Source organism: Hydra vulgaris, chromosome 09 (genome assembly GCF_038396675.1).
Source record: "Hydra vulgaris chromosome 09, alternate assembly HydraT2T_AEP".
Taxonomy (NCBI): domain Eukaryota; kingdom Metazoa; phylum Cnidaria; class Hydrozoa; order Anthoathecata; family Hydridae; genus Hydra; species Hydra vulgaris.
In genome coordinates, this window is record NC_088928.1 from 16,630,001 (window position 1) to 16,646,225 (window position 16,225).

Below are 16,225 nucleotides of genomic sequence, written 5' to 3' on the forward strand. Positions count from 1 at the left end.
TATTTTTCCATACGAAAAGCAGAGCAAACTTTTGCTAAAAAACTGTGTGCCATGGTATCAGCAGGTATTTATCTATATTTATATATTTATTTTTAAGCTTAGAATTGTGTTTAGTTCATTGTGTTTATATTTAGTACATTTTTAGAGCTCTTAAAATAAAAAAATTTTGTTTGAGTTTTATATTTTTATCATTATGTTATATAGTTTTTTATTGCATTTTGCATTTTTAAAGTTCAATCTAAAAGCAAAAGATGCAATGGAGCTTTGAATACCTAAAATACTTGCTGTCAAGTTTGTTGTTTGAGTTATAGTTTGCCATTGATCTTTTTGTCATTCATCTTGCTTATTCATCTCAAAATCATCTTTGTATTGTCAGAAAATTTCATAGTAAGTGAACCACATAGTAAGTGGTTCTTTACCAAAGCAATCAACACACTGTACAAACATGCGTTATTTGTTTTACACTGAGCAAGCAATTTTTGGAACTAACTTCAATGTAAAAATCAACAACATTTAATGTATCCAATAGCAATTTATCACTTTAGTGATAAAAATCAAAATGGAAAAGGAGCATATAAACTCCCCAGTTTTTCCCCACAATTTATATAGATTAAAAGAATAATAAATAAATTTACAGATGAAAAGAATAATTTTTTTAATTTTTCTATAGATTAAAAGACTATCATGTTATAATAATAATAATAAGAAATTATAGAATAGTAGTTTAATTCGACAACCATTTTTTTTGAAACTAATTTTGGTAAATCAAGCATTTCTTTTCTTGGAGCTTCTCTTGGAAACGAACTAGTTTTAAAACATTTTGATTTTCCACTTGAATGGAGTTATCTCTTTTAAGAAAAAGTCAAAAATAAAACAAATCATTTTGTCTCTTGATGAAATATTTTTTTTATTTCTAAATGCTTAATAATTTGGTGTTTTAAAAAAAAAATGTATTTATGTATTATTGGAGTTTTATGAGATTTCTAATTAACAAGCGGTTCTCATTATTATTGACATAAACTCACAGTATCAATAACATTTGGTATTTTTATTATTCTGTATTTTTTTTAATATAATTTTCACTTTTTTTAATACTGTTTTTATTTTTAACTAAAGATTGTTATTGCTTCAAAACTACGTTTATTCCACCAATCAAATACATATTAAAATGTGCTAAACACATTTAAATTGTTTAAATTTAACTTTGTTTTTAAACGATTTGAGTTTATTATTATTAAGTTTGACCTGCAATTCTTGTCAATTTAATTCGATTGGTCATAATTGATTTTCAGATCAAAGTATTTTTTTTCCCAAAAGGAGATTATAATTGATTGTTGATTAGCTGTGTTTCAAGTTTTTCGAGATTGTAATATGTATTGCATCGTCAGCAAATAAAGCCAATTTAGAGGTAAAATTAATGGAAAAATCATTATTATATAGATGAAGAACAGCACTAGAACAAGGATGGGGTCTTGGTACCCCAGACGATGGTGTACACTGCTGTTTTAAGTTTGTCGCAAGGAAATTAAAAGTAATCATTTAACTAATTTTGGTAACCCGCAGATATTTTGAGTTGCTTGTTGTAATTTTTTAAATGCTACTATTTCAAATGAGACTTTTAAAAAAAATTATTTTGATGTATATTATTCTAACCAAAATGTAATAAATATTATCATTTTTTTATTCAAAAATAGGATTCCTTTCAGCAATCAATACTGCTTCTAGTCTAAAAATTCATTTATTGGATTATCTCTGGAATATATATGTTATAAAATTATATATATATATATATATATATATATATATATATATATATATATATATATATATATATATATATATATATATATCATAACAACTAAAAAATAAAAATAATAAAAACACAAAAAAATGAGTAGCCTCCTCGACTGTAGTGGCCCCCCTCGGGCCTTGGGGAGGTGAATAATCTAAAAAAAAAAAAAAAAAAAAAAAAAATATATATATATATATATGCCATAAAAACAAAGTAAGAAAAATGTTACTTAAGCGGATATTTAATTAAAGTTTAATAAAACATTTAAAATTTAATAAAAAAGTTAAAATTACAGTCTGATGTAGAGTCAAATTACAGTAAATATAATAGAAAGTTTATTATTTTTTAGTAGCATTTTTTAATGTACATTATATAAAAAAAAGTAAGTTAATTATATATTTTTATGATATACTATTAAAATACCATTAAATTTTTTTTAAAATTATATATTGATAAAAATTTGGTTTTTTAATATACTTAATAATGAGGGTATCAATATTCCCTAAAAATTTCGTAAAAATAAATATTTTTAACAAATTGATTGAAATCCATAAAAAAATGTTTTTATTTAAAATATAAATAAAAAATATATATCATAAGTATAACTTTTTAAGTATAAATAGGCTTGATATGATTTAAGGGATAAAGGATATTAAAAAAAATATATATTTAAGTTGGTGTTATAAATTTATTTTTGTTTACCTTCAAAAAAACATAAGCTTTTATTTAAGTTTATTTTGATCCAATAACCAGAGAAATCAGTTTCTGAACAAAGCATTTTATTGTGAAAAATAAACTTTGTTTGGATATTTTAGAAAAAATAAAGTTTTTGATAAATAATTTTCTAATTATTCTAAAAGCAAATGAAAATTATTTTACATGATTTTAAATGGCAAAAAATAAAAAAAATTGTTAATTCACTTACAATGTTAAAGTTTAATGACTCCTTAAGGAGTGTTAAAACCTCAAAGAAAGATAATTATCTAAACATGTTGTTTTGTAAACGAAGTTTTGCATGTGAATATTAAAAAAGTTTTTGATCAATAGTTTTTGAAATATTGTTGTTTAATAACAAGTAACTTTTAATAATAGACTGATATTTTTCAAATTCATTTGATTCACCATTAATGTCATCAATTATAGGAATTAAAGTCAAAGAATGGTCACAAGCTCAGCGTAGTTTAGTTATTGACTTGTTCAAGCAAGGTAAAACATTAAGGTTGATAAATAAAGCAACTGGAATGCCATTAGGAACTATCAGCAATCTGATTGAAAAGTATAAAGCGTTTAGATATGTGGAAAATCAGCCTAGATCCGGAACTAAGCGTAAAACTACATCCAAATGGATCGACAAATTGTCAATCAATCCTGGATGTCGTTTTACACGGAAAATGAATTTGGAATACAAATGAGTCCATGTACTATTCGAAATCGATTAAAAGAAGGTGGATTCAAAGCAAGAGTTCCACGAAAGATACCATTCCTTTTGAAAATCCATCAAAACCGAATACTTGCATTTGCTAAAAAATATGTAAATATGTCTGTATCATTCTGGAAAAGAGTTTTGTGGACTGACGATTCAAAATTTAATCTTGTGAAGTCTGATGGAGCCCAAAAAGTATGGAGAAAAAAGGTGAAGCATTCACACACAGTTGCATTCAAGGAACGGAAAAGTTTGGTGGAGGCAATCTTGTGGTCTGGGGATCAAAGGCTTGGAAGGGAACAGGGAAGCTGGAGTTTATTAATGGAGTTATGGACTCTGAGGTTGATGTCAATATTCTCAATAAAAATCTTTTTGCCTCACATTTTATCTTCCAACAAGATAACCACCCTAAGCATACGTCAAAGAAAGCAAAAGAATTTTCTATTCAAAAGCAGATTGAGTTACTTGAATGGCCTGCTCAAAGTCTAGATCTCAATCCAATTGAACACCTGTGTGCTATTCTGGATCAAAAAACAAATTGGACACAATGTCTAAAGAGAAAAGAAGAGCTAAAGATCATGCTCCAAGAAGCTTGGGCTCAAATCCATATGCAACAAAGAAATTAGTTAAATCAATGCAAAATTGACTTGCAGAAGTCGTTAAAAGTCGAAAGCTAAAGGCGGATCAACTTGATAAAAAAGTTAAAAAAAAAAGCACTTTATGGGAGAAACGTTTAATCTTTAAAATTTTGTTATGATACTGTTTTTTATTATAAACTAATCTTTTTTCTGACACCTTCACAATAAAATGTTTTGTTCTGATTCTTATTTCTTTGAATGGATATAATATGTCATGTGGTTTATATTACTTTGTATGATAGGTTACTTTGAAACAATACTTTTACACTATGTCATTGATTGGTTACCAAAAATTTATTTTATTGATTAGGATAAAAAAATTTAATCATTCATTATCCATTTATTATATATTAAATCACATATTTTAATTTTTTTATATAGTTGAAACATTTTTTAAATCGGTTTAAGCACATGAATGTTGCTGAATAAAAAAAGCAATAAAAGTAAATTTTTTTTTTTTTTTGCAAAATTGAGTTAACGTGACTGCATAAAAGTAATTAAATTTTTTTTTTTGATGTCAGCAATCAAAAATAAATTTGGTTGCCATTTGGCATAATGAGTTGTTAAGGAAAATTTTGCATCATGAGCAGTGGTTCACAGAAGCATTAACATCCTCAATAGTCAGTATGGTAATATATGGTTGTTGGTAATAAAGTTTATGAAACTAATAGTTTTTAGGTACATTTAACACAGTGTTTTAATTTACACAGATTTCAGGTCAGTGCAACAAGCAATCATATTTTTCATCACTAACAGGTAGAGGAATCAGAATTGGAAATGTTTAGGAGCTTTTTTTTGATGATATGTTAAGGAACTTTTTTTATGATGATATGAATGTTAAAAACTGAAGTAAGTTAAGATAGCGGCTCCTTGGTATCAACTGCTGATCTTTGTATCTTCTACAGTAGAATCCTGTTAACTCTGACATTAGATAAGTCGGACGGATTTTTGATTCCCCTTGAACTTTCTCTAACAACTTACTATAAAATCATCCGCTTAAGTCGGATCCTGGTTTACTTGGAACATTTGCTAACTCACTGTTTTTTGAAGTCCCTTTGGCAAAAAACTTCGCTTAACTAGGACTTTTATTTTGCATTGCATATAAGTGCTTATAACAAAAAAACTTCCAATTCTTCAATAAAAGTTCCGAACACTCAAAAATAAAATTCCTTTGTGTCAAATATAATTGAAATTAAATGTAACTAAGCATTTTCACCAATATCTACAATTCAGTTAAGCTTCAATTAAATTCTATTTATTAATAACTATTATATCAATAATTCAAAAACATCAATTAAAGCTCTAAACTTAGAATGTTCGAAAGTTAAATACCTTTGCGTCAAATATAATTTAAAATTTTAAACATTTTAATTAATATCTTCAATGTGGTTAATTTTTGATTAAATTTTATTCATTAAAAATGTCAAGGTTGCTGAAAGAAGGCTAACAAGTAGAACAGAAAAATACTAAAAGAACTTGACAAAGGCGAATTATCTGTATCTATATCAAAGAAATAAGGCCAAAGTAAATATTGTCTGGATGGTCAAATATATAAAGCATGTTATATGTGGCATTTAAACACCCAATACCAAAACATTCCTTTGTTATTCTGTGTAAATAAGTTTCAAAATCTCGTTAAGTCAGATATTTTTAAAAAGTCTGACATAATGAGAGCTTCACTTTATTCGGACATTTGCTAAGTCGGATAATATATACTAGGGTGTGTTGATTTTTATCTTTTTTCAATTTCAAAAACAGCAAGGTTACTTTTGGTGAAGAATTTTATGGAGATTCCAAATCTGCCAAAAAAAAAATTTAACAAAATAATGTCTTGCTGGGTGGGTCATCGTTGTTTTGAATGGAAAAATGACTAAAATGTGACTAATTAACAGGGCAAAACTATAATTTAAAAAAAAATTCTAAAATTTTTGATTAACTCAATAATTGTTATATTGAATTTTAAGAAAATTGATTGGTTCAAAAAGTTACAAAAATAATTACGGAAAAGGAGTTTTTGTGAAGGGTATTTTTACAAAAAAAGGGGCACTTTTTCATATTTTAAACAAAGAATGTTATGGTAAAATGTGTTGTTTTTCCTGTTTTTATCAAACTTTAAAAGTAAGGGGAGTTCATTTTTGTGGGGAATTTTATAGGGAATTTGAATCTGAAAAAATAAATAAAAATGCTTAGTTTTCAACAAAAAAATGACTAAATAATGAATAATTAAAGAGAAAAAGTTATAAATCTAAAAAAAAAATTTTCAATTATTTGGTAAACTCAATATAAACTATGTTGAACTTTATAAAAATATCATATTTTGTTAAAAAGTTAAAAAAATAAACGCGTAATGGGGGGTTTCGTGAAGGTTGCTTTAGAAAAATTAGTCATATTTTAGACAGTGAATGTTATCTTAAGGTGTGTTTTCTTTTCTAAAACTAATAATAAGTCAAACACTTTTTTTATAACAAACAGTATATTATATACTAATACATTCATAGTATATAGTATATAATACTGATATCTTTATTAAAATTTACATATAATTAACAATTAATAGTTTGTAAATTTTATTTAAAATTTGTGAGTTCAACCAAGTTATATTTAGCATCGTTTGTGCTATAAAACCCCCTACTGATTTCTTGTGCTCTTATATATCCTACTTGCTTCTCATTGGAATATGTATTTGCACAAGGAATTTAATTGGAATAAAATATGGCGAGGTCCCTCTAATGTAAATACGCAAACAAAAACTTTGAAAAAGTAACTTTAGGCGAACTACTTATTTTTTTGTCAGACAAAATACTTAATGATCTTTTGGCTGATCAGGCTTACGAGTACAGTATTGTAACAGCAATAAGATCTGAAGTGTTACCTGAAAATTTGTTAAACCTTGAACGAGGACCTGTTTTTCATTCCAGATGGCTCACTTCAGCCAATTGTTTTTGTAGATTGTGGGTTTCAATTTATTTTCAGCAGAAAAAAAACTCAGAAATCTACTTTTAATTATTGAATTTATAGTTGGTGTGTATTTTCCTTGCTGGTTTCAAATAAAAGTAAAACATTCCTGGATAGATGGTCCTCGACATATTTTATTCCAATTCAAATAACTAAAATATTAAAAAAAAAAAAGGTTGTTGCAATAGAATGAAATGCATTATTTAGACTCTTTTGTGTTTCGAAAATGAAGAGGAATGAAAGTTAGGAGTGAAAAAGGTGCAAGAGATTAGAAAAGAAGGAGATGATAATACTCAGTTCGGAGAGTTTCAGTAAGAATTCTCAAAACGCCAATCATAAATATTGGTGCTGATAAATTGACCAATCTAATTAAGTGGAAAGATTCAATATAAAAACCACTACTTGCCACAATCCTCACAACCCATGAAGTCAGGAAATATTTTCACGAGCCTATGGTTGTTCCAGATTGGCCATGCCATTCCGAATCCATCGAACGTTGCGTTAAACAGGTTTCTTTTTTATACAATTACAAGAATATAATAACTTATTTAAAATTTGTTAATGACTAAATTGTTTTTAATGTTTAATATAAGTTACAGAGGCCTGTGCAAAAACATACTTCCATAAGAAGCGAATAGGACATATAAGAGCTCAACATAGTTTATATTGAGTTTATCAAATAATTGAAAATTTTTTTTTTAATTTATAATTTTTTCTCTTTAATTATTCATATTTTAGCCATTTTTTCGTTGAAAACTAAGCATTTTTATTTATTTTTTCAAATTCAAATTCCCTATAAAATTCCCCACAAAAATGAACTCCCCTTACCTTTAAAGTTTGATAAAAACAGGAAAAACAACACATTTTACCATAACATTCTTTGTCTAAAATATGCAAAAAGTGCCTTTTTTTTTGTAAAAATACCCTTCACAAAAACTCCTTTTCCGTATTTATTTTTGTGACTTTTTGAACCAAATAATCAATTTTTTAAAAATTCAACATAACAATTATTGAGTTAATCAAAAGTTTTAGAATTTTATCTTTAATTATAGTTTTGCCTTGTTAATTAGTCACATTTTAGTCATTTTTCCATTCAAAACGATGACCCACCCAGCAAGACATTATTTTGTTAAATTTTTTTTTGCAGATTTGGAATCTCCATAAAATTCTTCACCAAAAGTAACCTTGCTGTTTTTGAAATTAAAAAAAAAAAAAAAAATCAACATACCCTAATATATACCCCTTCAGAGTTCAAGTTTACAGGATTCTACTGTACGAAGCATCCATCTACTTACTTTTGCAATGTTTAAGCAATCAAATTGTTTTTGATGTACCATCATCTAGTTTTTATTGATTTGCAGTAGAATAAAGGAGATATATTTTACATTTTTAAATAATTATTTTATAGTCTGTTTATTAATATAGATTACTAATTATTAATGTATTCAATTATTAATAATGTATGTCTGTATTCAAGTTATTAAGGTTATAACTTATAAACAAACAAATGTTTTATTATTTAATATTTTTAAAGTTTTATTTTTTAATATTTAATAATATGAAAAAGTTCTATTTTTTGTAAACAGTCATAAAATTTTATTCAAATATTTGAGATACATAACATCTAAGCAATTAAAAAACAATTCTGAATGTATTGAGTTTCATTCAAGGTTTAATTACAGAAGGAAAAAAACATTATTTTTTGTTTTTGCTCGGAGTTATTTCAGTAGAATTTAAAAAATTTTTGTACTCGGTAGCATTTTGTTTATAAAGCACAAGAGAAACAAATTAATTTTGTGATTAGAGAAGTATAATTAAAAAAGTTTATATTTGAGTTAATTACTTTAATAAAACAATAATATAAAAGTATACTAAAATATAGTTTAAAAAGTTGGTGAAATATTTATCTTTAAAATTTTCAAAAAAATATCAAGAATAAGAGAATGCGATGAAACACGAAGCTTTTCTGCATTTTCCTCATTTTCAAGTTCATAAATTTGTCTATACCTAGAATAAACACAGAACAAAAAAATTTGTCTAAACCTAGAATAAACACAGAACAAAAAAATTTGTCTCTACCTAGAATAAAGACGGAACAAAAAAGTTTGTCTCTACCTAGAATAAAGACAGAACAAAATGTAAAGAAGCCCAAACAGAACAAACTGAACATTAGAACTAAAGAAACTCAAAACAAAAGCATATTGGACCAACAGCTGAATAAAACGAAAACAAGCAAAACTAAGTGTTATGTGATGAGTGAACAGTATTACATTATAGTTATCAAAAACAGTAAATAGATTATTGATTTCTGTTTACCTGTTTCATTACAATGACCTGATACTTAAATAAGAATATATCGTGGCAAGTTGCAAAAATGTGAAACTAAATTATTAGCTAAGCATAAGTTTATTTGTTTTATTAGTAATATATTACATTAATATATTACATTAGGCAATTACCTTGCATAATAAAGATAATATCTTATTGATTACACAATTATATATTATCATATTATATTATGATGTATTCATAGTATATTTATTCTTAAATTACAGTATGTAATTATGTTATTCAATTAACTAAGTGTAGCCATGATTAGAGGCTTATATAAAAAACTTATTGACTTTTAAAAAACTTTATCTAAAGAAAATCTAAAAAACTTTTATCTAAAATAGCAGAATCCATTATGGTATCTATTTAAAATATTTAGATCTGCTTTCAAAAACCATGCATAAATACCAACCTGCAGAAATATATAATTAATGATTATGATTGCTGTTTTTTTATTTAAAATTTAGGTTTTATGTTACTGTACATTTCTACTTTTTTAAAGCTTTCTGATTTGCCAAAAGGAAGCTCAAATTTATCTAAAAGTGATATTGAAAAGTTTTACCAAGTTGCAAAACTGTACTGGGAAGATGAGAGTAACTTTTACCAAGAATGTGAGCACATTTATTTTTTATTTTTATTTTTTTTTTACTATTGAAAGGTTTAAAAAAAATATCTTGTATTTTTCTTTTCTTTTAAAAATCTTTAGAATTAATTTTTCTTTATTCAGCAAAGAATAATGATCATTCTTCTGATCAACAGTGGTTAAGGACAGTATTAAAATCTGGTACGCTAAGTGACAAAGTGGCTGCTCTTGTCATGGTTACTCAGGTATACATTATATATTTTAATCCCACATTTATATATTATATATATTTTAAAAAAGGTTAATTAAGAAAACTAAAAAAGTTTAAAAACTTGCGTGTATATATATATACAGTGCTGTACCTAGCAATAGTTTGGGTGGTACCACTCTTTGAAAAAAAAAAAAAAAAAAAAAAAATAATTTTTATTTATTTTTTTATAATTATGTATATAATGTTCCTACTGTTAATGATTTTTAAAAGCGGTTTGTTTTGTTCAGTGTTCATAAGACATTTTTTGAACATCTAAAAATTGAAATACATCTTGAGCCTTCTGGGAAAATATTTAAATTCTAGCCTAGTTATGAAGCATTATGCAGTATGCTTTTTAAGTACAAAATGGTGTTTCACCTTCACATTCAGCAACTTACATTTAACAAAAACTTTAATCCATTTGGATATTTAATTTGTTTTTTTATATTATTTATACCCCGTTTATTTAGATTCAATTAATTATTGTAAAAAACATGTTAACTGAATTTGTGAATGACGCAAATTAAATTGTATTTAATTAATCTAAACAAAATATAAGTAAATTTAAATTACTTTTTTGCTTAAAGCGTTGGGAAGTTTGTCTAATGATTGAGAGATCAACAGCAGCTTAATGTCCATCAATGGCTGAAAATCTTATTGGAACAAAAAAAGCTTTTGGCTTTTTCAGTATAACATCAGAGTGCAAATCTAAACACACATTCATAGTCATATATATAATACAATGTTTATTCTCAAAAATCTTTCTTTAATTATTTTTCAATAAAAAATAAAAAAAAAACTTAAAGTTTCAGTACTGTCTTTTTTTTAACACCATAATGGCTTCTTGCAGTCAAGTTTCAGTATATAAAAGGAAACACCTTCAGATAACAGGAAAGCTTGCTAAAGTTTCAGGCTTTAAATTTAATTGCAGAAAAGATAAAACATTTGTTAGGCTTTAAAAGATAAAATAATGTTAAAGGTTACAAAAAGACATCTGAGTTACACTAGTCACTTCATATTAGACTTACTAAAACATTTTTATACATACTTCTGCTATATGTAAAATGTTTAAGATGCCTTGGTCATACTTTGATAAAATATTGATTGCCAAAATGTTATTGGACTTTTGTGCCTGAAGAGCTCATACAACTTCAGAGTTATTTTCAAAATCAAATTTATAAGCTAACAATCTGAATGTATCTACAATAGTATTAACGATGGTTAGAATTTCACTACCAATACATATACTTTTGCATCTAGAAAACAAGCTATTATGTTGAATAGCTGACTTTCAGTTACAAATTAAAATCTTGTGCAAAGTGACTCAACTAATTTTGATAAAACATATTTATAAACATTTTTTTGTAAACATATTTTTTTTTTCAAATATATATTTGCTAGAAAAAATTTTTTTATAAATATGTTTGTAAACATGTTTACAAAACTCACGCTTAATTAGCAGTGTTTTTTGTATTGAACAGCTTACCCCTTGATTGGCTTGAATGGTTATTTACTCAAAAGTTCACATAAAATAAGAACATGCGTTTTTGCTGTTTTCTGTAAAAATTCCATGTAAATTTAATAAATTTATTTTCAAACATTTATTTACCAGAAGCTTTAGCCAAGGTATCTACTAAAACTTTGATATAAATTTTACAAAATTAAAGTTTTAACCACATTGTTCAAACCTGTGTCTTCATAAACATCACATTCACAGTTCTATGTTAACTGATTGTACAGAATATTAAAATTATTTTAAATTATTTTTACTAAAAACTAGCTACTTGTATATGAATTTTCATGAGAATTGTTTGTTGTTTGTTGTTGTATCTTGTTTTATTCCGAGTTTTGAGCTCAACAATTAAATCAAGTTTTATTTAAGAAAAATAGTATTTTCACCACAACAAAATAAAAACAAATTTGGCAAATATTTTTTGACCTCAGAAACTGTTAGGTTGGCACTTCAAAAATGCTGACCCTAATTTCAAAGGCTGTATATATACGCACATACTTATTTACACATATAAACAAAAAGGATAAGGATAAAAAGATAAAAAGTATCAATGCTGAAAGATCCAATTAGAATTTAGCAATAGACTATTGAAGTGCATCTTTTAAAACATTTTCTATGTGTTGTCCTTATAGCCCTCATAGCTTGAAATTGTGACTTAAACCAGTATTGGATAGTTAATTATGTGGTTCAATGTTTCTCTTTGCTGAATTTATTTAACTTTAACACAATTATTGATAGCTTTCCTACAAAACTGCATAAAACACTGATCTGGCACATTTCTTTTGAAGATCTTTTTTCCCGGCTAGATTCTATATCTGATTTTCACACTTCAAGTATATTCTTGCATACTTTTTAGATCTTGATATTTTCACTGCATTTATAAGCATACACTGCTCATATTATAATACACCTTATGTAAGCAATACACAAATATAAATATTTATACCATATTATAAAATGAGCAACATGTCAATGCTCATTCGTGAGTGATTGACACAGTACTCAAAACAGCCATTGCAACTGAGAAAATGGCAAGAAAGAGTCGCAGCACTTTTTTTTATTAGAAAATGTGAATGAAAATGTATGCAATTATCTTCTTTTTTTTTAATTTAGGTGCCCCAAGAAGTCCTTACAGCCTTATCACAGGGCATGAATATTTAATTGGAAGTTCACGCCTCCTTCCTAACCGATGTCACAAAACTTGCCCAGAGGTGGTGTTTGAACCACAGATTCAATGTTTCTGAGGCAAGTGCGCTACCACTGTGCCATGGCTGCCTAACTTTTTCATAGTTAAGCAAGCGTTTGAAAATTGTATAAACCAAGCCTTTTTTTAAAAAAAAACTTATATAAACTTCAAACTGTGTAATGTTAAAGCATATATCAAGTTTTACAGTGTAACTTTTATTTAAAAAGTGGATTGCGGCAATATCTCTTTAATTTTTCAGGAGAAAAACAAACTATTTTATAAATTTCTTATAAGCTCTATGTATGTGTAAAAGGTGCGCATGTTAATTTTTTCTGCTGTTAAAGTAATTTTTTAGAATGAATCATTTTACTAAAAAATATTAAAGTAAAAAATAAGTATGATCGGTGTGAAATAAATAAATATAGAAATGTTCAAAATAGAAAAAAATGTTCAGTCTGGTAAAGGCCTGTATTTTATGGGTCCACATAGCTAAGTATTATTATAATATATAAAGTAAAATTGTGTAAAATAATGGGCTTTAGTTTATTTTTAGTTATTTTTATCTTTTTATTTTTATTTTTTTACTGATATAAAAGTTTTGAAAGTTAAAATTTGGAAATAAACATAATTATAAAATCCCAGAAGTTAACTGTAAGACTTAGACCAATAGGATGTAGCAAAAACTTTCATTCTTAATGAAAGTTTTTGCTTATTATGATTATTCAAAAAAACTTTTGTAAGCTGTTTGGTGTGTATTTGCTGAATGGGCATTATTGAGTTCATATTAAAGAAAAAGTAATAGAAGGTTGAAGGGAGGTTATCTTAGTTTTCTTGCAATATACTGTAATTTCAAAAGAGAAAAGTTAGGAGCCTTAGTGATTGCAGAACTACTGGTGCTGGCGTTAAAATAATCACAATTAAAAATAAATATTCATATGATCTCTAAAAGTTATTAAAAACTTTGCTAAATAAAAAGAAAGTGCAGTTTTATTGGAAACAACATCATAAAAAAAAAACCATGACAACAATATGTAAATGAATTAAGAAGGTAAGAAAAGGATTTAAAATAACAAAACAAAACAAAAGAAAATGAAAGTAGCAGAAAACTTCAAAGCTGATTTTGTTAGTAATAGATAAACTGTTACTTGTGTATATATCCAGGCTAAATGTGTGTGCTTTTAACTATAACAGTTGTGTAATTGAATTGCGTCGGAGAAATTATGTATGGCGGTTTTGACTGACATAGTTTCCTTGAGAAAATATAAATATAGTATAAGCGGTTTTTTTTAATGAACATATTTGGGGTGATTTGTAAAATATAAATTGAACACAAAATTTTTGTAAAGACAGTTTCTTAAATGAATAAAAAGAAAGATTTTAAAATTATAACATTGTGCTGCCTGCAAGAAAATTGCAAGCTAACTAGGCAGTAATGGAGTCATTTTTGAGATTTTTGGATATCTTCAAAAAATATGATGGGGAGTCTGATGCCGCAACCTGACTGAAACAAACTAAAGATGCAAGGCGTTGAGTTGACAGTACTTTTCCTGTTTTGTTGCAAAGTGATGCTTATGCAGTCTACGATGGCTTGGGAGAAGAAGACAAGAAAGATGCGAACAAAATTGAGGATGTCTTGCTGCAAGCTTTCTCTTTGGATGCCTACGCAGCATATGAATTGCTTATGATGCAAAAGATGAGCGGTAAGGAACGAGTGGGCGTCTATTTGGCAGATCTAAAACATTTGTTGTGTCTTGCGAAGTGGCCAGACGAGGCAGTGTATCTGGGGTTTGTTGTTGGATTGCCGGAAGCAGTTTCTTCAAGATTTATGGTTGCAAAAGAGACAATTGGCGTGATGTTGCCAAAAGTAAAGGCCGCTTTGAATTGAAAGAGCGCGAATAAGTTGAATATAACCGCTGCCACCACCCGCCGCAACGTTTTGAGAACGAAGTCACTTGAGTCAATAGTATGCTATAACTGTCAAGGGTTAAATCACATCGCGAAGAACTAGGCAGCCTCCAAGAGGAATGTTCCAAGTTTCAAATGCGAAGAGATAGGACACATGGCGGCAAAATTTACGAAGCAGCAGGAAAACAAGAAGGAGAGCGATCGGTGTGCGCTAGCTCACTCTTGAATGCCTGTGGATTAAGCACACTTGTGGTCATTCAAATCAAGGTGGATGGTAAAAACGTTAGAGCTATTGTCAATAATGGATGTTCAACAGCGATTATTTTTCAAAAATTTGTTTCGAACAACCAACTGGAACGATTGAGTGATGTAAAGGTTACAACATTCGGAGGCGAAGTTCAAAGATGTGTTGGAGCGGCAATGGTTTTGCTTGAGGTTGGTATTATCTTCACACGGGATCGGGTTCTAGTGGTAAGTTTCTTACCGTTTGGAGCAGATGTAATGCTTGGAATGAGTTCAATACGATTGCTAGGAGGGCTTTCCATTCTTCCATCAGGTAAAGCAAGGTTTGGGGGAAATGTTTGTGCAATGATGAAAAACGAAGAAAAAACACGACTTGAAATCAAGAAACGGGACCACGAAGCAGTGTTTGATGGAGTGGACAGGACAGTTAAATGGATATGGAAAAGAGGAGACGATCTGAAGTTATCTGCAAATACAGTTGCTCATTACGCGGTTCTGGAAGATGTTAAGCAAGAGTATGAGAGCAAATTACGGGAATGGATAAAGCAAGGATGGTTACTTGAATATGATACACATACGATGAGACTGCCAAAGTGCCTGCTGCCACTAATGGCAGTGTTTAACCCAATAAAAACAAAGTTCTGCCGGTGCTACACTGGAGGGAAACCAATAGGTTCATTGAGGCATTCACAAGAGATTCGGACATGTGCTGAGACGTTGAGCCAGTGGAGACAAAGGGTAACAATGTAGCAATTATCGACCTGCAAAAAAAAGCTGAAAGTGGATAAGACACTATGGCCGTATCAAATGGTGATGTTAAAGGGCAAATGAAATTGTCTGATGCAACTTGGTTTTGGACTTAATGTGGCACCGATGATCATGAAATCAGTAGTGAGCACCATCATTGAACAAGATGAAAAAGTGAAAAAAGGTACATCGGCATACGTAGATGATATTTTTGTTGATGAGAATGTGGTTAACATGGAATATGTTAGAAAACATTTTTCAAAATATGGCTTGAAAAGTAAGGATGGTAAAAGGTTATTTAAAGATGGTTGCAGCATTATTAAGCGGAAGGTGGTTTCTTTGACGAATGAATTGGATGATGAGGTCCATGATGTGGGGGTGAGGTGTGTGCTGAAAGAAGTTGAAGAGGACGGAGGAAAATGACCCTCATTGAGATTGGGAAGTGCGTGGTGATGAGGGTAAAGTATGGGTTGATGCTAGCTTGTTGGCATTAGGAGCTCTTGTCCAAATTTGAGGAGTCACTGTCAAAGATGCAACATGGATGCGCAAAGACAGATATAAAGTTCACATAAACATGGCAGAGCTGAAAAGATGTGTCGGAACAAGTGGTTGATGTAGATGGAATGCTGCACCATGTAAAGCACATTAGATCAATAAGC

At 28.2% G+C, this 16,225-nt stretch overlaps 1 protein-coding gene across 1 annotated transcript in view; it reads left to right on the forward strand.

The window, feature by feature from the left end:
* LOC100214898 (CCAAT/enhancer-binding protein zeta) overlaps positions 1–16,225 on the forward strand; it is a 96,834-nt gene that overhangs the window by 12,304 nt on the left and 68,305 nt on the right. The window contains exons 3-5 of the mRNA XM_065804874.1: positions 1–64; positions 9,642–9,750; positions 9,867–9,967. The exon at positions 1–64 is cut by the window's left edge and continues 140 nt beyond it. Coding sequence (XP_065660946.1) covers positions 1–64; positions 9,642–9,750; positions 9,867–9,967 — 274 coding nt within the window. The remainder of the gene's footprint in view (positions 65–9,641; positions 9,751–9,866; positions 9,968–16,225) is intronic.